The sequence below is a fragment of the Hordeum vulgare genome, chromosome 5H, assembly GCF_904849725.1.
Source record: "Hordeum vulgare subsp. vulgare chromosome 5H, MorexV3_pseudomolecules_assembly, whole genome shotgun sequence".
NCBI lineage: Eukaryota > Viridiplantae > Streptophyta > Magnoliopsida > Poales > Poaceae > Hordeum > Hordeum vulgare.
This window is the reverse complement of record NC_058522.1, coordinates 575,029,953-575,055,078: the sequence shown is the minus strand read 5'-3', so window position 1 is coordinate 575,055,078 and position 25,126 is coordinate 575,029,953. Positions and strand designations below refer to the sequence as shown.

The window sequence follows — 25,126 nt, the reverse complement described above, 5'->3', positions numbered from 1 at the left end:
ATTACAAGATGACCCCTCACTAAATTTCAATATGAAATGTTTGTATAATTAAAGTATTTGTTTCTTACCATTCAAGAAAGAAATGTGCATTACATTTTAAAATTACTATTTGAAACTAATATAATACATTTTAGATCAGGTCTAAAATGTCTTCCAATAATTTATAGAGGGGGTAGGTTACATTTCGAAACATCATAAGTTTAAAAAATATATTTGTGCCATTTAAAAATAATATTTATACACTTTAATAAAATGTTAGCATAGTTTAGGAAGAATATTTCGTATCATTTAAATTTTTTTAGTTAATACGACATATTTCAATAATGTTCACGTGTTTTAAAAAACATGTACAAATAGTTTTAAAAAATGTTATACATTGTAAAAATGTTTGTATAATTAAAATATGTGTTTCTTACCATTCAAGTTAGAAATGTACTTTACATTTCAATATTACTACCTTTGTAAACTAATATAAGACATATTAGATCAGGTCTAAAATGTCTTCCAATAATTTACAGAGGGGGTAGGTTACATTTCGAAAAATCACAAGTATAAAAAATATGCTTGTGACATTTAAAAATAATATTGATACACTGTAATAAAATGTTAGCATAGTTTAGGAAGAATATTTCGTATCAATAAAAAATAATGTTTCAGCTTATATTTGATTTTTAATCATGTATATAAAAAAATCGTATACACATATTTAAAAAATTAGATGTATAAAAGAAATATACAATGTGTGTGAAATAGACATCAAAATATGTATTAAACTTTTTAATCAATTATCTGAAAAGGTTAAATATGTATAAAAATATTCTAATTGTATAAAAAAATAACCGTGCCTGTGAAAAAACTAGACATGTATTATAAAAATGAGAAAAAGAAAATAATTAACAAAACCAGAGAAAGAAACAAAATGCAGCAAAGAAAACCAATGCTAAAACAGTTGAAAAACCAACAAAAACCCGCAGAGAAAAATACTCATGCTCAGCTGCAGTATGACGCCGACTTAATAGCTGGCGCGCTGTAGGCGATTCGTAATAGGAATCAGTATGAGCGAAACGTAGCCCTTGCGAGATGAGCATACGCCTCGCAGTAAGCGAGACACCTCTGGCAGTTATCCACACGCCGGTTCACGCTTGTGGCGCCTGCAGCTCGTCACACGGTGTTCAAATTAAGAAAAAGAAATTGAAAAAAGTTCATCGGATTAGAAAGCAATTAATCAGATAATGATTAGGATAAGAAGTTCACCGATTTTTAAAGTAAGTTCATGAATTTTTTAAAAGTTCACAGAATAATTTTTTTTATCGATTTTGAAAAAAAAATCATCAATTTTTAAAACAGTTCACTGATTTTGAAGAAAGTTCACGAATTTTAAAATATGTTCACCGTTTTTGAAAAAAGTCCATCGTTTTAAAAAAAAATCATCAATCTTTAAAAGAGTTCACCGATTTAAAAATAAATCATCAATTTAAAAAAAGTTCACGGACTAAACTCATACAGAAACCCTAGATGGGCCGGACCATCACGGAAGTGCTGTAGGCGCTGGTTAAGCAAAAATTGCCTATAACCGGCGTGTGTGGTCCTAAATACTCCCTCCGTCCCAAAATTTTTGTCTTAGATTTGTCTAGATATAAAAATGTCTAGTTACATTTTAGTATTTAGATACATCCATTTTTAGACAAACCTAAGACAAGAATTTTAGGACGGAGGGAGTAGGATTTACCTTTCCACCCTATGCAGCCTAATTGGAATTAGGCTGGACCAACTGGGCTTTTAATACCTGGGCCTGGGCCGTAATTTAGATTGCTTGGGCTTCTTATTCGTTGCGTGCCCAACACCTCCAGGAAGCATCAAAATTTGCTAAAAAAGGTAGATTCTCAAAAATAAATAGGAGGACACGGAGGAGTTCGCTCTAAAAAAAAGGAGGATACTGAGAAGAGGGCATCGATGGTTCCCGTCAAACGACAATGGCGACTTGCCGGAGTCTTCCCCCCTTCCTTCCTGTACATTACACTACACCCTTCTTCTTCCACATCCCACGGTGTTGAGCTGCCGCAGAGCAGAAAGCGAGGGAGTTAACGCCAGCGCGCGGTTTTGCTTGCTGCTACCGGTCTTGGGTTTAACTAATTTCGTCAAGGAGAGGAATTGTTAACCTGTATTTGTACACAGGTTGTATATTGTTTCAGTTAGTTACATCTCCTGGGAAGTAGGATCGACGATCCCCACGGCCTGCGTGCCTGGTAGAGCGGGAGTTCGGTTCCTCCTGCCGTGTATATTAGCTTGTATAACCTCTAACAGAAGTACACAGACAATTCTAATCATTCAACTGGAATCAGTCACCCCTGCGAACAGTCAAGCGTACTGCAAGACTCTCCTTAATCAGAGGAGCCTCATCGGATTGATCTCCGGCCATGGAGGCGAATAACACTCATAGCAGCAGTTCCCACAGCCACAGCCAGGTAAGTTCCCTTAGCCCGGTCTCCTCTCTTCTCTTGATATTAGAGCAAGTCCAGTAGAGCCCTCAAATCCTTAAATCTTTTTTTTTACAATTTTCGTCGAAACAAAATGGTAGACTAGAACCCCTAAACCCTCAAACCCGTAAAAAAATTTAGAGGTCCAACCCTCAAACTGTTTCTCAACCTGTAGAAGTGAGGGTTGGGAGGAAAAACTCCCCCCAACCCGCACTCCTGTTCCATCCTCGCGCGGGAGGGATTTCATCCCGCCTCCCGGCTCCTGCCGCCGCCTCGCCGCCATGGAGGCCTCCCCCGCCGCCGCGCCCGCCGCCGTGCCTGCCCCCGCCCTGCACCCGACCGTGGCCGACGTGGTGGCGGCGACCCACGTCGGGGCCAAGCGGCGGCGGGCGGGCCTCGCACCGCCTCCTCCCGCCTCCCCGGCCCCCGTCATCGCCCCGACGCCCGCCCCCCCCCCCCCCCCCCCCCCCCCGCCGCGCCCGCCCCCAAGAAGAGCCGTCCGAAGGCGTCCTCCCGTGGGCCACGAGGGGCTTCCTTCAAGGTCGCCGACTCGTCCCCGGCGCGGAAGAAGCTCGCGGCGCAGAAGAAGCCCGCGGCCCCGCCCGCCGCCGTCGCCGAACCTCCTCCCGCCGCGCACGAGGTGTTCGAGGAAATGGCAACCCCATCCTCGTTCATGGACCTCCTCCGAGACGTGGAGGCGGACCTCGGGGCTCCGCCTCTAGAACCCTTTAGGGTTGGTGACGACTTGGAGGAAGATGAGGAGGATGAAGGGGATGACGACGAGGAGGTGGCCGAGATAGGGGGGAGGCATTCACCGCTGCTTCCCGCCTACACGCGCGGTCGACAAACTACACCGAAGCGGAAGATATCCTCTTGGTTTGTGCTTCGGCAACTGTGGGGATGGATGCAACCACCGGCACCGATCAAACCGGTAAACGGTATTGGCAAAGGATCGAGGACAACTAATGTAGGATCAAGCCAAAGAATAGTGGGTTCATCTCTCGCACTTACCGGTCGCTTCAAGGCCTGTGGGAGTTGATGAAGCCCGCTTGTGCTCGTTGGAGTGCGGCCATGGACCAAGTGAGGGATGCACCACCTAGTGGAACCGTGGAGAGTGACTATGTGAGTACATATCTCTTCACTATTTTGATTTTGTGTGTGTACTATGCTATTGGTGGGTTCTTATATGATTATGTGTGGTTGATAGGAGACAACTGCCGGCATGAGGTACAAGGAGATGGCCGCTTCCAAGGGCAAGCCATTCCCATTTAAGCATGCTTGGGCAATTCTTCAAACCTTTGACAAGTGGAAGTTGAGGGATCAAGAGACCGCACCCAAGAAGTCGGCAATGCTTAGGATGGATGATAGTGAAGATGAGGAGGAGGAGAGGAACTTGGGCAAGCCCGAGGGAACCAAGAAGGGCAAGCTAAGGGTGAAGATGGAAGGAGAGGCGTCAAGCCTAAGGGAGAAGATGGAGCAGATGATGAAGGCAAGAGAGGAATTGACAACGAAGACATTGGAGACGAAGCTTCTTATCACCGAGAAGAAGAAAGAGGTCAAGCTTGCACAAGTTGAAGCAAAGCGTGAAGAAGCAAAGGGCAAGGCCGACTTGGAGGAGAGGATGATCAAGCTGAAAGAGGCAAAGGTATGGAAAGAACTCATGGTGGAAGAGAAGGAGCACATGATGATGTCCAAGAAGGACATGGATCAAGAACAATTGCAATGGTGGAAGGACTACAAGGAGGACATCGCGGAGAGGAAGAGGATATTCCGTTATAAGGGTTGGGTTTGAGGGTTCTAGTCTTTGCCCTGTTTTTCAACCCTTAAAAGTGTCAAAAATGACCAATTCTTAACCCTTAAAACTGGTTTTAGATTTAAGGGTTTGAGGTTTCTACTAAACATGCTCTTACACAATACGTACGGTATGGAGCTGGCCTTTAACTCATACAATTTTTTTTGATGAGATCTCCAGGCTCCAACTCATACATACTAGAGTGGAAATCTAACAGTTTACAGATGATGGTTGTGTGGATCATAATGATGTAGAGGCCGGGATTTTCAACCTTATAAACGGACATGCTTAAATTTTTAGTTTGTGTGAACTTCATATATGAAGAAAGAAAGAAAAGGAGTATTTATTTTGTCTTCATTGTGTAACTAGCTATTTCCCCTATCTTTTTGGGATATCTGAATTCAGTTATCCGACAGCTAAATAATGGATCCAAAATTTGTATATGTTGCAGAAAATGTAGAAGGAAGATAGGCTCAGCATGTTGACTGACGATGTTTTACTGCCTATCTTGAAGAGAGCAGGGCCACGTATGGCGGCGAGGATGAGTGCGCTATCGACACAGTGGAAGCGTCTGCCTTGGTTGCTGTCAGAGCTCAGCATCAATGTCAAGGATTTTCTATCTGTCCCGCACCCATAACCTATCAGGGCCAAGGATGTGGTAGAAGCAATGGTGACTCTCTAGCCAAAGCAACCACAAGTTTCTTGGTCAAGCGACACAGAGAATACACCATCTCATGCCTGCACCTTAAGGCCTACTTGAACAAAACTTTGTTGTATGAAGTTGGCCCAATGGTGTGTGACGCGATCGACAGTGGTTTGTTGAAAGACTTGGACCTCACCATCCTTCATGAGAAAGGTATTTTGGATTGTAGTGAGGAGGATATGCTGCGGCGCTCTCAAGAAATAGATGTCTTTTTCAGTGCCTACCCGAGTGTGCCCCGATGCCTCACGAAGCTCTATCTACAAAACGTAGGCTTCGATAAATTGGACATGCACTATGTCCTATATGTCCTATTTGACTGTTGCAAGCAACTGAAGCACTTAACCCTCCGTCAGAGTGATACTGGTGATAAGTCTCTCTTTAAGATCGATGCACCAAACTCAAATCTTCGTATTCTAGAACTCACTAAGTGTCGCTTTGAGACATTTGAGGTGGCCTGCCTTCCGAAATTGGAGAAGTTCCATTTGGATGCTTGGTTTTATGACTATACTCCATTGGCCTTTGGTTTCGTCCCGTCTCTTGGAGAATTAGAAGTTTAGAACTCACATGTGGTGCGATATGTTCTCACGGTGAACTTACATTAAGTAAGCTTCTACATGGAACCACATGCATACATACTCTCACATTAGATTTCAAAGGAGAAAACGTAAGTTGTAGTTTATTTTTGCAAAGTGGTCATATTTTTGTTTGCATTCCTTGGTTATCATATGTAGCTAGCTGGGTTATATCATAGATGTGTTTATCCATGACTGATTAAGCATAGCTGTAAAGCCTTTTATAATTAACCTCATCTCCGTGCTTGCAATTATCCACTGTTATTTGTTTATCTTCTGATCAGATTTGATGCAACCTGAAATGAAGCAACTCTGCAGAGCTTTCAACAAGCTAAGGAAGTTGTTTGTGCGTGGCATCTTTGTTCAATTTGACATTTTATGGACGTTGGCCTTTCTTACAGCGGCACCATCTATCGAGATGTTACATATCGAGGTGTCGCGATTGTAAATTATGTTTCCTTTTTTCCGTTCTCCAAATTTAGAGGCCTTAGTTTTTTTTTACAAATTTAGCTACAAGTTGTTTAACACTGAAATCCAACTGCGTGTGTATCAATTTTTTGCACCAACAATAGGTATGGGAACATGTATCCAATGAGGGTGAAGTGAAAGACGAGTGCAGACATCAGACCAACTCCGAAAGGACTTAGTGGGAGGTGGATTTCGTCGACACAAAGAATTTGATTTTAAAAGAGCTAGAATTCGTCGGCTTTGGTCACTACAACAACAATTTACATTCATAAGATCTGTGCTGCAGCGATCTCCCAATTTGCGAAAGATAGTTTTGAAAGGAGACGAGGAATATGACTCATGTGCTGCTCGTGGTACACTACCTTCAAAATTCCCCAAGAAGGATGAGCAAGAAATGGTCATGAGGCAAATTCAAGATGGCATATTCTCACCCCAAATATTTTTTGATGAATATTCTGAAAGGAGGAGGAGAATATGACTCATGCTGCATTGCCATTGAAGTTCCCCGAGAAGGATGCGGAAGAAATGGTCATCGAGCAAGTGAGAGATGACATATTCTTGCCTTGGGTGTTTTTTGACGCACAAATTTAGTAAATATTTACGTCTCATGCCAAATGCTACGAGGGCTGTTACGCATCGGTAGACGGATCTTTTCAAAAGATCCGCCGCCTCGCAAGCCGTCGAATTTGACAGAATCTAGTGGCTAAAGAATTCCTCTACTTTGCAACAAAGATCTTGTCATAGAGACGTTTATAACAAAGGTTGTGTTGTGGAGTTTTTTTATAACATAGGTTGTGTTGCATGATTTTTTTCTTGTCTTTATTTTTATGTTGCAATAACTAGGAAACAATTTGTATGGAAAAACATAGTTTGATTCTATGTTTTTGACCATCGCTTTTGCTAATAATTTTCAGCAAAAAGGTCTGTTAGACGAGTATTCCCTCGGTATCGAAATAACTGTCTCGTTGCATTTATTTAAGATGGAGGGAGTACAAGATATCGCATGTTCTCGTTGCATTTTCCTTGGGTGTAGGACTGACAAAAAATAAGTGGAAACACAAAAAGCGTCAACAGCAGGATTCGAACCTGCGCAGGCAAAGCCCAACAGATTTCGAGTCTGTCTCCTTAACCACTCGACATATTGACTTTCGATGTTCATGCAAGAAACTGAAGCTATTTATCCCGTGCTGAAATGTACACGGGAAAGACAGCAAGATGCCCAACACACGCTCCAGTTCATCATGAGCCAACTAACAGGAAATTTATTTTTCTGTACACACATTCATGGCTACCTAAATTTGAGGGATAAAAAGAAAGGTAACAAGACTCTTACACTGAATCTGGTTGGCAGGTGCTATGCACGACAGATCTCCTGGAGTCTTCGTAATCTTGATGGATGAGCGCAGGACGGTGGTGCCGTTGGGCGCCGTGGTGGCGTCGACGGATGATTAGACTGGCAAGGATGACGCGGATCTCTTTTCTGAAGATGGATCGGTGGTTCGATGATGATGGCGGCTTGTAAAACGTGTGTGTGAGGTGTGCGTTTTAGGTGTGCTGCACCGGCTGTTGTTCCCGATACGTTATGTGGATGGATTGAAAACAACACCGGTCTTAGATATGTGGAGTGAGAGCACTCCACATTATCGAGTTTATAGGTGTGAGTGATGGCTTTGAGTGAATGGATGTATACTCTTGTTAGAACTTTGTGAAATAAATAATAAAGATGGCTGCGTGCATCGATTGATGCAGAGGCCGGGGGTTTAACCTCCTTTTCCAAAAAAAACTACATGCACACACACAAGGTTTTCTCTCACTTCATTAGAAAAAGTGTTCTCTCTCACTTCTCCGAAAAAGGAAGCATATCTCTTCAATTTAAAATAAGATTTCAAGAAGTGTCCAAAAAATTGACCACTATCGAGTTCTGCCATCTGCCTCTTGTTTGTGCAGACTTGAATCCCACGGGCCCTTCCGAATTACTGTCCACTAGGCCTGCTAGGGAAAACACTATCACAGGAAATGTCACAAATCTCTAGGTATCATGTTCTGAATGGACGTACAGGATAACCGGGGGTACCGACCCCCGGGACCTAAAAATCCTATCTCAACTCAGTTTCATATATAAGTTGTCCAAATACTCGCAGTTTGCAAAGATTCTTAATTAACTGCTACTGGTCATCACAATTCACGCTAAAGATATACATTCTGAACTTAATTAGCAGACTTGGCAGCTGAGCAAAGTGATAAAGGAATTCCTGTAGTTCCTGTATTTTCATCCGGACTAAATGAGAATCTTGATTCCAAGAGATGGTTCACTTCTGGTATGCAGCTCTCAAGGTGGACAGTGATGACTTTCCTGACAATGACAAGCTTGAGTAATCGGTTCATCTTCGACAATACTGGCCTGTCTTGAGTTTCAAGGCGACAAATGGACATCGCCGTGGCTTAGCAGTTAGCACTATCAAGACTTTGGCTCTAGACCACTTACATGTATTCCTCATTGTTGGTTTTTTAGAAAAGGTGGCTGAGCCCTGGCCTCTGCATCGAGTGATGCATGCAGCCATCTTTATTACTTATTCAACAAAGGTCTGATAAGAACATACATCAAACCACCCGAAGCCCCCTCTCACACCTACAAACCGTGATAATGTGAAGTGCACCCACTTCCCATATCTAAATCCGGTGTCGTCTCCGATCCATCCACATGACGTATCGGAACTCACAGCCGGTGCAGCAGACCTAAAGCGTACACCACATGCACACGTTTTAGAAGCCGCCATCATCATCGAACCGTTGAACCATCTTCAGGATAGAGATCCGCATAATCCTTGTCAGTCCGGCCATCCGTCGACGCCACCACGCCGCCCAACGGCACCCCCTCCCTGCGCTCGTCCATCCAGACGCGAAGACTCAGTAAGATCTGTTGTGCGTAGCACCTGCCGACCAGGCATGACAAAGCGTAGCACCTGTCGGCCAGGCATGACCTGACATCACCACCGAAGCTCCGTGCAGGACGAAGACGCTCCACTTCTGCCTCCGTCTTCCAGCGCTGCTCCACAAACGATGCTCCCTAGAGAGGAACGACACCGCAATGCCGCCATCGTCCGATCTGGAAAACCAGATCCTAGGGTTTCCCCCGGAGCAGCATGAGTGGATCAACAGTAGTTACAGAACGAAGCCTTCATCAAGGTAACGGCGCAGAAAGCCGCCATCGTCCGCCATCGGCTCGGTTTTCACCGGCAACCATGTCTCCCCATCATCAGACCCGTCATCCCCGGCGGAGGGGACGCCGCCACCATCATGGTCCCGGGTTAGCCGTCGCCGTCGGCACCGCCAAGACCGGATTAGATCCGGCCAGCAAGCACCAGGAGAAGGCACCTGGAACCAGTCGCTGGCGCGGTGGATCGTGCCGGATCGGCTACCACCGTTGTACCTTCGCGCACATGACGTCCAGCAGTACCAGGCGACGCCACCCCGGGAGCCCCGTCGCCACCGGCAGCCGCCGCCCCGGTAGCCGAAGCCACCGCCGCCCCGGGCGCCGCCGTCCAGGCACCGCTTTATTGGTGTCACCCCCTGCTGTCATTCCAACCACACCATCCAACCAAAGTCCAGATCGCTGTACACGCGACGAGCCTGACGGCGGATCTGGACGGAGATGGAGGAGAGGATGGGGATGCGCGCGAGAAGGGCGGCCGGCCGCCGCCGTCGGGGTGGCTGGTGACGGCGGCGGCCAGCGGATCTGGCTAGGAGAGGACTCGGAGGACGGCGGCTGGGACGCCTCGGAATCGCCAAGCAGCGATCCGGAGGCGGAGGCGGAAGTTACGTCTCGCCAAAAAATCTTATCCTCCTCATTGTTGGTGAGAGGGGATAGATATGCATGGCTCAAAGAGCACACAACCGACCAATGACAAGGACATCACCCTGGCCATCCCTCCGGTGTTGGATGGCTGGACCAAGGTTCTCAATGCTAATGGAAGGGAAGCAGCAACGAACGGTGACTGATCAAATGCAGCAACTTGATTTGAAGATTTCAAGACCTCAGCGAATGTAATTCATGTTGCATGAAGATAACATTTCATTTATCGGGTCAACATTGAATGTGGTTGAAGAAATTATCACCATAGCCAAATCCTGAGGTTACCAACGGGATCCGCCAGTAGCACTGAACCAAAATCATTTCTTTGAAAACGTGTCCTCCTAACTATCCAAACACATGTTGATTCGTAAAAATATATTAATATTTTGAATCTAGGCTTTGGACCGTCGGTATTGCTAATAATTTTCATGGGCGTTAGACCATCCAACCACATGTTTTCATTGCGCGTAATAAGTTGGATCCGAAGAAAGAATGTGATCAGATTGAGTGAAAATTCCTGGAAGGTGCACTCTCCAAACTTGGTTTTCACAGGAAATGGACCTCATGGGTGATGAATTGTGTCAAATCAGTAAGATATGTAGTCAGGTTCACTGCTGAGCTACTGGAGTACTTTTACCCGTCGGAGATGCTTGAGACAGGTAGGCCCACTTAGTGCAAATGGGAATATTACCCCTATCAAGGTGACGAGAGGCAGGTCGGGTATCTCACAGCTTTTGTTTGCTGACGACTGTTTATTTTTCTTTAAACCGGATGTGTATCAAGCCCATAGTGTGACGCATGCCCTAAACATTTTCCAGAAAGGAACCGGCCTACTCTGAAGTCCACGTAAATAAATATTTTATGCTATTTAGCAAGGTTTGCCCGGTTTTGAGTCAGGAGAAAATGAAGAAGGTTTTGGGCATAACTTCTGTCAGTTTCGAGCAAAAAAAAATTAGGCCTCCCCACTCCAGAGGGGCGGATGAAGGATTCACATTTTCAGCCCATAATGGAGAGACTTAGGAAGAGGGTCACTAAGTGAGAGTAAAGATTCATGTCACATGGAGTAAAGGACAACTTAGTTTATTCAAAATGACTGCTAGCTTATGTGAACAATATGAGAGACAAATAAGAGATTTTTGGTGGGAAGACCAAAAAGATCATCGCAAAGTTCACTGGATGTTGTAGGATAATATGACAAAACTTAAAGGTAATGGGGGTATTGGTTTCAGAGCTATGGGGATTTTAACCAAGCCCTCTTAGCGAGACAAGCCTGGCGATTGATTCAGAGACCGAAGAGTCTTTGTGCTAGGGTATTTAAGTCTAAATATTTCTCTAGGGCAAACCTTCTAGTTCTGGACACCGTCTTTAGCTCGGAAACCTCACCTATGTGGAGATTGGAGAGGTATTGAACTTTGCCTCTAGCTGTTAAAAAAGGGTATCATTTGGCGCATTGGCAACGGAAGGAGTATTCAGATTTTTGGGACAACTGGCTACCTAGAGATGCCGGTTTTACTGTCACCTCGCTTAAGAGCAGAACCAGAATCACATGGGTGAATCAGTTAATCTCTGCTCAAACAAATGACTGGAACCAAACTTTGATTGACTCCCTCTTTCATAGTATTGATGCTGATATGATATATAAGATCTCACTCACTTGGGTACCCTCAGATGACCACATAGCATGGAACCATGAGAAGAATGGCATGCTTACAGTTAGGAGCGCTTACAGGCTGGGGATCAACATAAAGAAACTCTCAAGAAACAGAAGGATCCTCGACGGCTGGTTTGTTAATTAGGTCGTAAACTCGTAATATAGCCTTTGGAACATAATCTGGAAAGCCCACGTGCCTCGCAAAATCCGCAATCTTTTTCGTGGCACGTTGCAACTGATTCGCTGCCTACAAAGGAGAATGAAAGAAAACGTACTCCGGAACACGATGATATTTGCAACATCTGTGGTTTTGAAACTGAGAATGCATATCATGCGGTCGTCCAATGGGCTAAAGATAAGGCTATGCATACAACCATGAGAAAGGATTGGTCCTTGCCGGAAGAACATCATATGTGTTCTCCCACGCGGGCTCAGATTAGCTTCTCGTGTTACTAGCTCCGTGTACCGATGTAACTGCCTATTAAGATGATATGACCTTACCTGAAAACTTGAGTCTGATTGCTCTGCACTTGTTGATGCTATCAATGCCCCTGAAGTCAATAGATCAAACCGGTGGGTGGTATATGTGAAAGCTAAGCGAGCAATTGGAGCTTAGAGAGAGCAACCGAGTAGCACATGATCAGAATTCATGGAGATTTCTTCCTTCCAGTGAGTGTTTTTTTTAGCGTAATCTGCCAGTGAGTGTTTGCCATGCCATGTCATCCCATTTGATACCCCTTTGTCAAAGTGATTGCAAAGCTCTCTCTTACCCCTAACAGAAACCAAAATTACGCAGAAATAAAAGAAGGGGTAGAAGCTGCAAAATGTGTAGTCAGGTAGAGTAAAAAATGGTCATTTCGCAAGAAAAAAAATGGTCAACGCAGAAGAATAAAAAGAGAAAAAGCGTCGACAGCAGGATTCGAACCTGCGCAGGCAAAGCCCAACAGATTTCGAGTCTGTCTCCTTAACCACTCGGACATATCGACCTTTGACGTCCAGAGAGTGGAACTAAACCTTTTAATTCATGTATGACATCCACACTGGGCAGAAGCCAAGATGCCCATCCAGACAGACGCTCCAGTTCATCATGAGCTAAAAAATAGAACAAACTAACAGGAAATTTATTTATCTGTACACACATAGATGGCTACCTAAATTTTGAAGGGTAAAAAGAAAACGTCAATAAGACTCTTACACCCAATCTGGTGTGCACACATTCGTACACTGTATGTGTGCACACATTCATCCACCATCTTCCACTAGTCACTACTCATACTAGTTGCAAGGATTGAATTTGGTAATACCCTCAAACTAAAATAAAGGTGTTGCATCAGTCTAGATAAACAAAACGGCGCACGGGGAAGTCCTCTTCGTAACAACACCCACCATCTAACGAGGAAACTCCGATGAAGCCGCCATCTCTTGCTCCATGGAGTAGCACGTCGTGAGAGCCCGCGACGACAGATTATCACGATGACGCCAAGCTTAACGTTCTTGGCCATGGCCACACAAGTAGATCTAGACTTCACTCAAGGTGACAACAACGGCTTGGTCCTGTCGTGCCTTTGCAACTCTTGTTCGTGTGTTCTAGGAGTAGTAGGTCACCTCCTAGCTCGTAGCAGCTGCAGCCTTACTGCATGCCTTAGCTCAACCTCTTTCATCTTATTAGGTCTCTGTCCTCCTCTAGTCCTCAAGCACATCGCCGGGACCAACGCGGTCTCGTCGATCTCGCGCTGGCTGGCCACCTCCACAACTTGCGCATGCATTATATGCATGGCAGCTCAACGAGTATCACGTCGAAACTATAGACATCGCTCTTCTCGGTGAGTTGTCCGGTTTAGTAGTACTCTGGATCTAACCGTCTAAGTACCCAAATGTACCCTGCACGATTGTGACCACGTGAGTGTGGTCGATGAAGATGGACCTAGGGGGCCAAAGTACATACCTTCGTGGTGAAAGTGTCATCCAGGAGTATGCTGGTCGATTTGACATCTCTGTGGGAGATTGGCATCACGGCAAATGAGTGGAGGCATGCAAGCGCATCTGTAGCCTCCAGAGCAACCCTGATACGATCGTCCCTTGTCAGCAAGCATTTGGCCCCGGTCGCCATGGAAGAGGCTATCGAGCGTGCCGTTGGAGATCAAGTCGCACACGAGAAGTGGCACCTCAGAATCGAGGCAGCACCGAAAGAGATTCACCATGTTGTGGTGGACAATCTAGGACACGGTAGAGACCTCGTTGACAAACTGGTCGATCTCACTATGTTGTCGGCGTGGTGCTTGGCATGGCACAGCGGCTCGCGTTGTGTTTGTACGATTGTTGATGGGTCTAGTGCTTCATTTTGGAGTTTGGCCTGTGCGGTTTCGGACGACGTTGATCTTCGTGAAGGCATCGTTGCTTTGTGGCCGCACGCCTCCCACGCGGATTCGGTTATCTGGGCCTTTCCGAGGAAACTCTTGATCTGTGATCGGACGATGGCGACACCTTGACGTTGTATTTCTTCTTGGGGCTTTGTCTTGGGAGCTCCGCATGGGCTAGCGGCACCGATGGATGATGGCTGTTGTGATGTCCAGACTTCTATGACAATGATGGTGGAAGCGATGTCGATGACGCGATAATGGTTGAGTTAGTCAGCTCTTCTCTGATGTATCCGCAAGATTGACTCGATTTATTTATTGTTGTGAAGTCAAAGATGCGATGGGAGGGCCCTACAGTGTGTGATGACTGGTTGATGCAGGTGGCTCATTCGACAAATCCCCAGTTGTGCTTGATTTTGTCCTTGGTAGCTCTCCGTAAAAGTCGGAGCTTCGCTAATTGGTCATAGGTGGCTAAGTTTGACGCGGATCTTCATACAACTACACGCTGCCTCTATAGTGCAGATTGAGTCAACGTTCACATGTGGCAAAGTCGGAGTCATTTGATCGAGGTTCCAAGATGGCAATGACGCCTCTAAGGAAGGAGTGACGACGATGACGCATGTGTGATGTCTCGAACATGCCCTCTTTAGAGTGTTGTGCACGATATATCTATGTGTCACTCAGCGGTTGTGATGGTTTCACCCGGTTTTCCATAAAAAAAGGGACAATCTTCTTAGTTGCACCTGTCTACAGACAGGCTGCTCAAATAACCTGAGGTGATGAAGCTTGGTTTACTCCTGGTTCAAACAGGCGTGGATATATCTCTGAAGCTGAAACTCCAGCACCTTCAAAATGCATCCAACACTCCAGATCCCGCTAAAAGACTAAAGCACCTTCAAATTATGGTTGAAGTTATCCTGGAGCCGGTGACCGAAGGCGAGGCTATCTGGAGGTGGCATCCAACTGGGTTTACTCCTCGAAAACTGCTGATGCCATGCTATGTGAAGGGGGCATCCGGGTCTCCTATGAGAAGGCGACTTGGCGCTGTTGGGCACCACTATCTTGCAAGATATTCATGTGGTAGTGTGGACCTCAGACAGAAGGATGAGACATGGACCGCAGGAGGAACTGTCACCTTGTTTCTCTGTGAAGAGGAGCGTGGCAGTGTCGATCACATACTGCCGCAACGTGTTTTCTCTTGGCAGGCATGGTTCAGGTGCTTCCAAAGAGCTAACATTCAGCTTGTTATCCTCCATACGGTGGCTGATCGGCTGGAGAATTGGTGGTGTACATCCCACAAAATAGTTTCTAAGGATCGCCGTAAAGGTTTTGACTTGGTGGTTACTTTGATCTGTTGGAGCTTACGGTAGCAAAGAAATGCCAGTGTTTGGTAACACATGACAATGTGTCTCTGAGATCACGCTGGTATCACAATTTTTTGAGGAATTGAAGCTATGGGGTATGGCAGATGGGAGGGGAGTTCTAGTCTATTGTGAATAGCAGGTTTTGTGTGGTGATCAAGTTGCAAATAGTTCTCCCAAAATGAAAAAAAAATCAAGCTGCAAATAGTTCTCCCAAATGCTTATCGCCGGAAGCCAGAATATTGATTTTAGTCTCGACGCTGCATTTTGTCATCCTATATACCTAAATAGATATTTTTTAGAATCACCGGGGTGCTTGTTCCACCCAAATATATTATTCAAAGTGCCCCTAATGCCAAGAGATTGATCCAGTTAATAAGGAAAACTGGACCAAAAACCTGAACAAGTTGACCCGTTTATGAGAAAAACCGGGCTGAAAACCATACATGTAGCAACGATAAAAAGAAGGAAAAATAAAAAGGTTTTACACTATGCAATAAGTATCAGCCTTTTGATATCCAAGTTGCAATTTCGCCTTGTGTGGGATTATCCCTTTTTTGGTGAACAGATGGTGATCAAGCATGTTGACATCATCAATTGATTGTGTGTGTTGTGCAAATCTCCATTCGAGTTGCAACCAATTTCCATCAAAGAAAACCACAAAGAAGGATTTGAAATGAACAAAAAACAACAAAAAGATGTTAACCTGACAGTTCAGGAGGACAGACATGGATAATCAGAGTGAATAACCATGCTTCAGGAGATCAAAAGAAAAATTCAGGAATTTGTACCAGCAAAACGCTAGTTCCAGCATCTTATATTTAATCGTGAGTATTCCACTCTTAGTTGCACCTGCCTAGAGACAACACAGGCTGCTCAAATAACCTGAGATGGCAAAGCTTGGTTCGCCTGTGGTTCAAACAGGTGCGGATGTATCTAGGAAGGTGAAATGACAGCGCCTTTAAGATGCACCCGACACTCTAAATCCTTCCGAAAGACTGAAGCATCAAGTGGTTCACAATTTTCAAACCATTGAACCACGGAGCATATAATTTTAGTTAAACAAGAAAAATTGGCACCATTCCTTGCATAGAAAGAATTCAGACGTATTAAGCGCCTAACATTTAGGGCATCAACAAGCAAAAGATTGAGCAGCCGAGATGAGTAAGTTGTGCTTCACAGAGACAAAGGACCGATAACCTAGGCACCTGCACAGCAAGCAATCTTATTAAATGAGTCGATGTGAGGGGCAAAATTCAGACAAAACAGTATTTGTAAGTTCAATCATCACTAGGAAAACAGTTTCTACCAGTTAAACATTTTCTCACGTCTCTTTGCACATCTGACCAGAGAGAAACCTTTACTACCAGGATTAAAGAATGCATACCAGTAATGTGTGGTGATACATTTCTTATAAGACTATGGTAATATCATATACTCCCTCCGTTCCTAAATATAAGTCTTCCTAAATATTCCACTACGGACTACATACGGAGCAAAATGGGTGAATCTACACTCTATAATATGTCTATATACATCCGTATGTAGTTCATAGTGGAATCTCTAAAATAACTTATACTCCCTCCGTCCCAAAATAACTGTCTCAACTTTGTACTAGAGCTTAAGACACTTATTTTGGGACGGAGGGAATATTTAGGAACGGAGGGAGTAGATACCAGGGACACGGCAGGTTGAAAAACATCTGATTTCTAGTTGTATTTTTGGCGCAAGTTGAAATTTGTTCAAGCCACACAGCAGGAGCATGGGTTCATATTTTAAGGATTGAATTCAATCTTTCCAGACATTGTGTTTTCTCAAGCAGACTCCAGCTCGTGACTTAGGAACTATATATACAGCACAAGAATATTGAAGAAATATGATGACAAAATGCCTGACATGATAAAATTGCATGGTGGTAGCACATCAGCACAGTGAACTATGAAGTGTGTAGATCTAGGAGGAAGTGTTTCATAGCTCCAAGAGGAAAGCCAAATAAGGTCGATCAGATAGCAGCAGATGTATAGTGCTAGTGAGTAGTGAAATATAACTAAAACACATAGTTCGAGGTTCAGACTATATTCTGTATATCGACCCATTGATTTCCAAGCATATGGGCTGCAAAGTGTTAAGTCATGCACGCAAAACAATAGCAATACAGCAAGAGAAACATCACATCACCTCCTTACCTAACAAAGCATCTCTGCAAATGTGACAAAACAATATCGTCTCAACTCTTGTTCAACATTTCAGCTTGATCATCTCCACCACCAATAGTAATTCCTAGGAGAAGAATGAGTCAACAAACCAATGACAAATGTGGGCAAGGTAACGACTGATGAGAGATGGAGACCAATGAAGCCATTGTAATATATCTCACCTTGGAAAAAACATTTGCCTTTGCTAAGAGATTAAGGGGGGTATTCAAGGAATGACATGCAACAAAAGATTATAATGATTCATCGAGACACTATAGACCATCTACCTTAGAACAAAGGATGTGATATTCAGTAATTTATTTGACCAGAAAATATTTTAAGAATTATTTTGTTGTGAGCTTCTTCATTACTACAGAGCATACATATATACTAAGAGCCTGTTCGGACTCCCTCCGCTCTGCAGCTCCGCTCCGGAGCGGAGCGGCATGCAGGTCTAATTTAGGGAGCGGCTAATATGGTGCTCCGCCCGCTCCGCTCCCGAGTGGAGGAGTGGAGGGTTACCGAACAAAGCTAAAGTTTTATGTGCACAATAGATTACAGGAATACAAGAAGGGATGGCATGTTTCCTACTCTGTGGAACAAAGTTACCCCACCTTGAATCCAAATATGACTCAACTGATTCATAAAACACCGCCCAGACATTTGAATCCACTAGCTTGGACTGAAAGATAAACGAGCCTTGCGATGACTTGCTAATTCGTTGTCATTATATTATGCAACACAAACGAAATCCATACCATTGTCAAATAGGTTACCTTAATCCATTAACTCTCATGCAGCCGTGAGATTATATCATCCAATACCACAGCAAGGCAACAAGGACAGAACAATTATAAACTGGTACTCCAAAATAGCGATGCTCTTCCTGTTAACTGTATATGGAGCCATATTGACTAAATCTACAAGTCCAAACTTTAGCAACTAACATGATTTAACTCTTTAGATCTAAAAGTATGACCGGCAATTATTCTAAAAAAAATGTATCACAGGTGAAACATCAAGAAGTTGATTTCTTCCCAGTACGAAAGAACTAATTTATTTTTCATTATGATGCACACGAATGGTACGATTTGGGTATGGATCAAGAGTAATCAGGTGAAATATATGCATGTCTCTCCCTAATAATAAAGCAAATTCGGTTTCTGGTCGTCCGTCATGGAGATTACCCTTAAAGTTTGCATTTATTACCCACCATGTAAACAATTATCGCATATACAATAAAATGTTTGTACAATAAGAAAAGTCCATGATTTCAAATACAATTCCATGTATTAAAAATTATTAAAGGCATTTAACAAAATGCTTTCTAATTCAAAATATGTTAATGCATTTACAAAATGTCCTAAAATATTAAAAATAGCTAATGCCTGTTTTGATAGTTTCTTTTTTTTTATTTAAAATTTTCCGTTCCATTTTTGTTTATTTCTAATTTAAATAATTTAGAATTACAAAAAACTTTTGCATATTAAAAAAGAGGAATTTTGAATTAAATGCTGACGAAAACATAAAATGTTTGTGGATTCAAAAAAAGCGCCGGATTTATATTTTTTTTTTTGCAAATTCCAAAACAATGTCCATGAATTTAATAAATATATTACTGACTTATAAAACTGTTTGTTTATTCAGAAAAACTTCATGCGTTTCAAAAAATGTTTGTGAATTTAAAATAAAATCCTCCAACATAAAAAATTATGTTCGTCTTTTCTTGAACTGGTCGCCAATTCAAAAGAAAATATTTAAACCCGTTCGAAATATAAAAAATATTCACGATTTTTAGTAAATGTTTGTAAATTGTAAAAAATGTTCTCGATTTTAAAATTGTTTCCATATTTGTAAAATTCTTCACGAAAGATCTAATGTATGTAGTTAAACATTAATACTTCTAAGTCTTTGTGACAATATACCTATGTGAATTTTGAAGAATTAAATGTTGGATGGATCAAATTATTATTGTATGTTTTTAAAAAAATATTGAAATTCAGAATAAATCTTTGAGTTATCAAGATTTTTGACAACCATGATATATATTTTTTGAAAATGTAAAGATTGCTTCAACTTGTGAATAAATTTAAAAGAAGAAACATTTTCTTGCATTTGTGCATACAATTTTAAAATCAAGCGATGATATATAAACATAATGTGGTCACCATCATTGGAGATTATGTTTTTATCTTCCGTGGCAACGCACGAGCCATTTTGCTAGTAATAATAAAGCAAATTCGGTTTCTGGTCGTCCGTTTTGAAAATTACTCCTAAAGTTTGCATAAATTACCCACCATGCCACCGGTAAGTAATAGAAAACGTTTCACAAAGCGAAAAATCTTGGACTGGGCCGGCCCATGTAAAAATCTCCTATATTACGCTCTGCACGCTGGGAGAATATCCACCACACTGTATGGGCCAGCCCATGCACAGGCACCTACTTTTAGTTCCGTTTATTTATTTATTTTCAGTTCTGTTTTATTTTTTTATTTTAAATAATTTAGAATTTTAATTAATCTTTATAATTTTAATAAACTGAAAATTATAAATCAACATATTTAAAAAATTAAATGTTTGTGACTTCAAAAACTGCTCGGAGTTTTGTAAAAAATGCTCACATATACATTAAAATGTTTGCAACTTTATAAAAATGTTTGTACAATAAGAATAGTCCATGATCTCAAATACAATTCCATGTATTAAAAACTATTAAATGCATTTAACAAAATGCTTTCTAATTCAAAATATGTCCTAAAATTTTAAAAATAGCTAATGCCTGTTTTCATAGTTTCTTTTTTTTTATTTAAAATTTTCCGTTCCATTTTTGTTTATTTATAATTTAAATAATTTAGAAAATTACAAAATCTTTTGCATATTAAAAAATAGGAATTTGGATTAAAATGCCGACAAATTTTTATTTTGAATTAAAAATAGGATTCAAAAAAAGCGCCGGATTTTTATATTTTTTTGCAAATTCCAAAACAATGTCCATGAATTTAATAAATATATTACTGATTTATAAAAATGTTTGTTTATTCAGAAAAACTTCATGCATTTCAAAAAATGTTTGTGAATTTAAAATAAAATCCTCCAACATAAAAGGTTATGTTCGTCTTTCCTTGAATTGGTGGCCAATTCAAAAGAAAATATTTAAACCCGTTCGAAATATAAAAAATATTTACGATTTTTAGTAAATGTTTGTAAATTATAAAAAATGTTCTCGACTTTAAAATCGTTTCCATATTTGTAAAATTGTTCACGAAAGATATAATGTATGTAGTTAAACATTAATGTTTCTAAGTCTTTGTGACAATATACCTGTGTGAATTTTGAAGAATTATCTGTTGGATGGATCGGATTATTATTGTATGTTTTCTAATTTTTTTTCTTGAAATTCAGAATAAATCTTTGAGTTACCAAGATTTTTGACAACCATGATATATATTTTTTGAAAATGTAAAGATTGCTTCAACTTGTGAATAAATTTAAAAGAAGAAACATTTTCTTGCGTTTGTGCACAAAATTTCTAAATCAAGCGATGATATGTGAACATAATGTGGTCACCATCATTGAAGATTATGTTTTTTTTCTTCCGTGGCAACGCACGGGCCATTTTGCTAGTAAGAAACTAAGAATGCAAGGACATCATATACACTTTTTTTAGCCGTTAAAGTGTTATGTTACACTCACACACGAATGACTTGTTGGTAAATTGGTGCAGGAGTGATAAGAATGTTAAATTAATAAGCAAACTTTAAGAGAGCCCGCAGAAGCCAGGAGGATGTGAGAAACAACGATTTGTAGGTACAGACTAGAGAGTATGAATAGTTCATCATCTAGTTTGTCATCTGCAATGAACTATGGCTCATATGCTTCACAGTTAAAAGAACCTACAAAGCAAACCAAATTAAAGTACCTGGAGCATAGAAACTTGTGTAAGGAAGTATGTTGGCATAGTCCCCTTTCTCTGAGACCTCCTCGATCTGCATGGACTTGAGATGGATCATATAAACGCTAGAGCGCACATAAATGAAGATCACCCCAGCATCTTGAGCAAAGCCAATTGCCTCCACCAAATAATTAAAGGTTCCCGCCACCACCTCCGGCGCAAGAAAATTCTTGAGATCAATGACCCTTTGATGCGTCCATGTTGGCAGGCCATCAACACTCGCCACCAGTGACCACAGATGGAGATTGAGTCCTTGTACTCCAGCCAAACCAAGCAGTCCATCCTCCGTCGGCATGAGGACAATATTCCCCTGGTAACTACAGCGAGCTTCGTATGGGAACTCCTCAGTTAGACCCAGGATATGATTACCCAAATCATACTCAATGATACTAGAGTTTTGCAGCAGCCAATAGAGCGTGTTCCCAACCAGAGCTGGAGATTTGGGATAAACTGATAGAGATGGTATAACAATCGAGGTGACCTCACCCCAGACACGGGTCTCTGACGACCAGACGCAAGCACAGATGGCAGAATCACTTCGTCGACTGTACACGTACACCACCAGGAACGGGCACGAATGGCAGTCGCCGTGGTGGGCATGGCCGGTCGCGCAGAGAACCGTGCCGTGGTAAATCCCCTGATAGGCCGCGGGATGCCGTAGGTAGCGCTGGTCTCCGGTCACGAGGTCCCAGACGAGGAGCTTTCTGGATCCCATCTTTTCAAGGAGGGCGCGGCCGTGGCGGCAGTCGAGGGCCCACCAGCCGTCGGTGGACCTCTTGGACGGGCGTGCGGGCGCGAAGCCGTCGGAGGTGGGGACGAAGAGGGAAGGCCCCGGCTGGTTGTTGAAGAAGCCGAGGACGGGAGGCGTCCCACCGTGGAACTCGCGGAAGCGGCGGAGGAAGCGGGCGTCGTGGACGAGGTGGCGCCAGTGCTTGGAGACGAAGGAGGCGCGGAAGAGGTGGATGGGCTCCGGCGGGAGGCGGAGGAGGATCTCCGCGAGCATGTCGTCCGGGAGAAGCGGAAGCGGGGCACACGAATCGGCGCGGCGGCGGCCGCCGGCGAGCTCGTCCATGCGGTCTGGGAATTGGGGATGGAAGCGAATCGAGGGTTTGGGATTTGATTTTTCATCCACGGGAGGTTGTATTGTTTGCGATATGGGTCATTTTTAAGGTGTTTTATGAAATAAAAAATTGTTTATTTTACACTAGTAGTATATATTACCTTCAGGCCCTGTTTGTTTCATAAGTCCTACGACTTTTTTAAGTCCCAACTTATAAGTCATAAGTCCCTATTTGTTTGTTTACATGGACTTATAAGTCCCGAGTCCCTACCTGTTGGTTTACAAGGACTTATAAGTCCATGTTGCACCTAATAATACACTTGTTCATATGGATCGTCATCAACCAACGCGTACGGCACACAGGATAAGCACCGTTGCAACGAGGCTCGGGAGAGGGCCTGTCCGGCGATTGGAGGTGTTGGGGAACGTCGCATGGGAAACAAAAATTTTCCTACGCGCACGAAGACCTATCATGGTGATGTCCATCTACGAGAGGGGATGAGTGATCTACGTACCCTTGTAGACCGTACAGCAGAAGCGTTAGTGAACGCGGTTGATGTAGTGGAACGTCCTCACGTCCCTCGATCCGCCCCGCGGACAATCCCGCGATCAGTCCCACGATCTAGTACCGAACGGACGGCACCTCCGCGTTCAGCACACGTACAGCTCGACGATGATCTCGGCCTTCTTGATCCAGCAAGAGAGACAGAGAGGTAGAAGAGTTCTCCGGCAGCGTGACGGCGCTCCGGAGGTTGGTGATGATCTCGTCTCAGCAGGGCTCTGCCCGAGCTCCGCAGAAACGCGATCTAGAGGAAAAACCGTGGAGGTATGTGGTCGGGCTGCCGTGGAAAAGTCGTCTCAAATCAGCCCTAAAACCTCCGTATATGTAGGTGGGAGAGGGGGGACCTTGCCTTGGGGCTCAAGGAGCCCCAAGGGGGTCGGCCAAGCCAAAGGGGGGAAGGACTCCCCCCAAACCGAGTCCTACTTGGTTTGGTGGGTGGAGTCCCTCTTTCCTTTCCCACCTCCTCTTTTTTTCTCTTTGATTTTTCTTCCAATGCGCATAGGGCCCTTTTGGGCTGTCCCACCAGCCCACTAAGGGCTGGAGCGCCACCCTCAAGGCCTATGGGCTTCCCCGGGGTGGGTTGCCCCCCCTCCCCCGGTTAACTCCCGGAACCCATTCGTCATTCCCGGTAACTCCGAAAACCTTCCGGTAATCAAATGAGGTCATCCTATATATCAATCTTCGTTTCCGGACCATTCCGGAAACCCTCGTGACGTCCATGATCTCATCCGGGACTCCGAACAATATTCGGTAACCAACCATATAACTCAAATACGCATAAAACAACGTCGAACCTTAAGTGTGCAGACCCTGCGGGTTTGAGAACTATGTAGACATGACCCGAGAGACTCCTCGGTCAATATCCAATAGCGGGACCTGGATACCCATATTGGATCCTACATATTCTACGAAGATCTTATCGTTTGAACCTCAGTGCCAAGGATTCGTATAATCCCGTATGTCATTCCCTTTGTCCTTCGGTATGTTACTTGCCCGAGATTCGATCGTCAGTATCCGCATACCTATTTCAATCTCGTTTACCGGCAAGTCTCTTTACTCGTTCCGTAATACAAGATCCCGTAACTTACACTAAGTCACATTGCTTGCAAGGCTTGTGTGTGATGTTGTATTACCGAGTGGGCCCCGAGATACCTCCCCGTCACACGGAGTGACAAATCCCAGTCTTGATCCATACTAACTCAACGAACACCTTCGGAGATACCTGTAGAGCATCTTTATAGTCACCCAGTTACGTTGCGACGTTTGATACACACAAAGTATTCCTCCGGTGTTAGTGAGTTATATGATCTCATGGTCATAGGAACAAATACTTGACACGCAGAAAATAGTAGCAACAAAAAGACACGATCAACATGCTACGTCTATTAGTTTGGGTCTAGTCCATCACGTGATTCTCCTAATGACGTGATCCAGTTATCAAGCAACAACACCATGTTCATAATCAGAAGACACTGACTATCTTTGATCAACTGGCTAGCCAACTAGAGGCTTGCTAGGGACAGTGTTTTGTCTATGTATCCACACATGTAAATGAGTCTTCATTCAATACAATTATAGCATGGATAATAAACGATTATCTTGATACATGAATTATAATAATAACTATATTTATTTTTGCCTCTAGGGCATAATTCCAACAGTCTCCCACTTGCACTAGAGTCAATAATCTAGCCCTCACATCATCATGCGAATTACATTGTAATAAATCTAACACCCATACAGTTCTGGTGTTGATCATGCTTTGCCCGTGGAAGAGGTTTAGTCAGCGGGTCTGCTACATTCAGATCCGTGTGCACTTTGCATATATTTACGTCCTCCCCTTCGACGTAGTCGCGGATGAGGTTGAAGCGTCGTTTGATGTGTGTGGACTTCTTGTGAAACCATGGTTCCTTTGCTAAGGCAATGGCACCCGTGTTGTCACAGAACAAGGTTATTGGATTCAGTGCGCTTGGCACCACTCCAAGATCTATCATGAATTGCTTCATCCAGACACCCTCCTTAGCCGCCTCCGAGGCAGCCATGTACTCCGCTTCACATGTAGAATCTGCTACGACGCTTTGCTTGGAACTGCACCAGCTTACCGCACCCCCATTAAGAATAAA

General features: G+C 43.3%; 1 protein-coding gene and 2 non-coding genes across 4 annotated transcripts; all 3 read right to left on the bottom strand.

Moving 5' to 3' along the window:
* Nucleotides 1–7,077: 7,077 nt before the first annotated feature.
* On the bottom strand, nt 7,078–7,158 carry TRNAS-CGA. The gene has a single exon. It is a non-coding gene; the product is annotated as a tRNA-Ser (tRNA).
* Nucleotides 7,159–12,420: 5,262 nt separating this feature from the next.
* On the bottom strand, nt 12,421–12,502 carry TRNAS-CGA. Its single transcript has one exon. It is a non-coding gene; the product is annotated as a tRNA-Ser (tRNA).
* Nucleotides 12,503–16,010: 3,508 nt separating this feature from the next.
* On the bottom strand, nt 16,011–22,527 carry LOC123394992. Of its 2 annotated transcripts, none has more exons than XM_045089901.1 (3): nt 21,349–22,527; nt 17,421–17,514; nt 16,011–16,442 (listed from the first exon to the last, which is right to left on the bottom strand). In XM_045089901.1, the coding sequence occupies exons 1-2, from the start codon at nt 22,451–22,453 to the stop codon at nt 17,462–17,464; spliced, it is 1,158 nt and encodes a 385-aa protein (XP_044945836.1). In that variant the 5' UTR covers nt 22,454–22,527; the 3' UTR covers nt 16,011–16,442; nt 17,421–17,461. The 2 variants fall into 2 exon arrangements, with proteins under 2 accessions (XP_044945836.1, XP_044945837.1); XM_045089902.1 differs by having other exon boundaries at nt 17,421–17,493.
* Between the last annotated feature and the right edge of the window lie 2,599 nt (nt 22,528–25,126).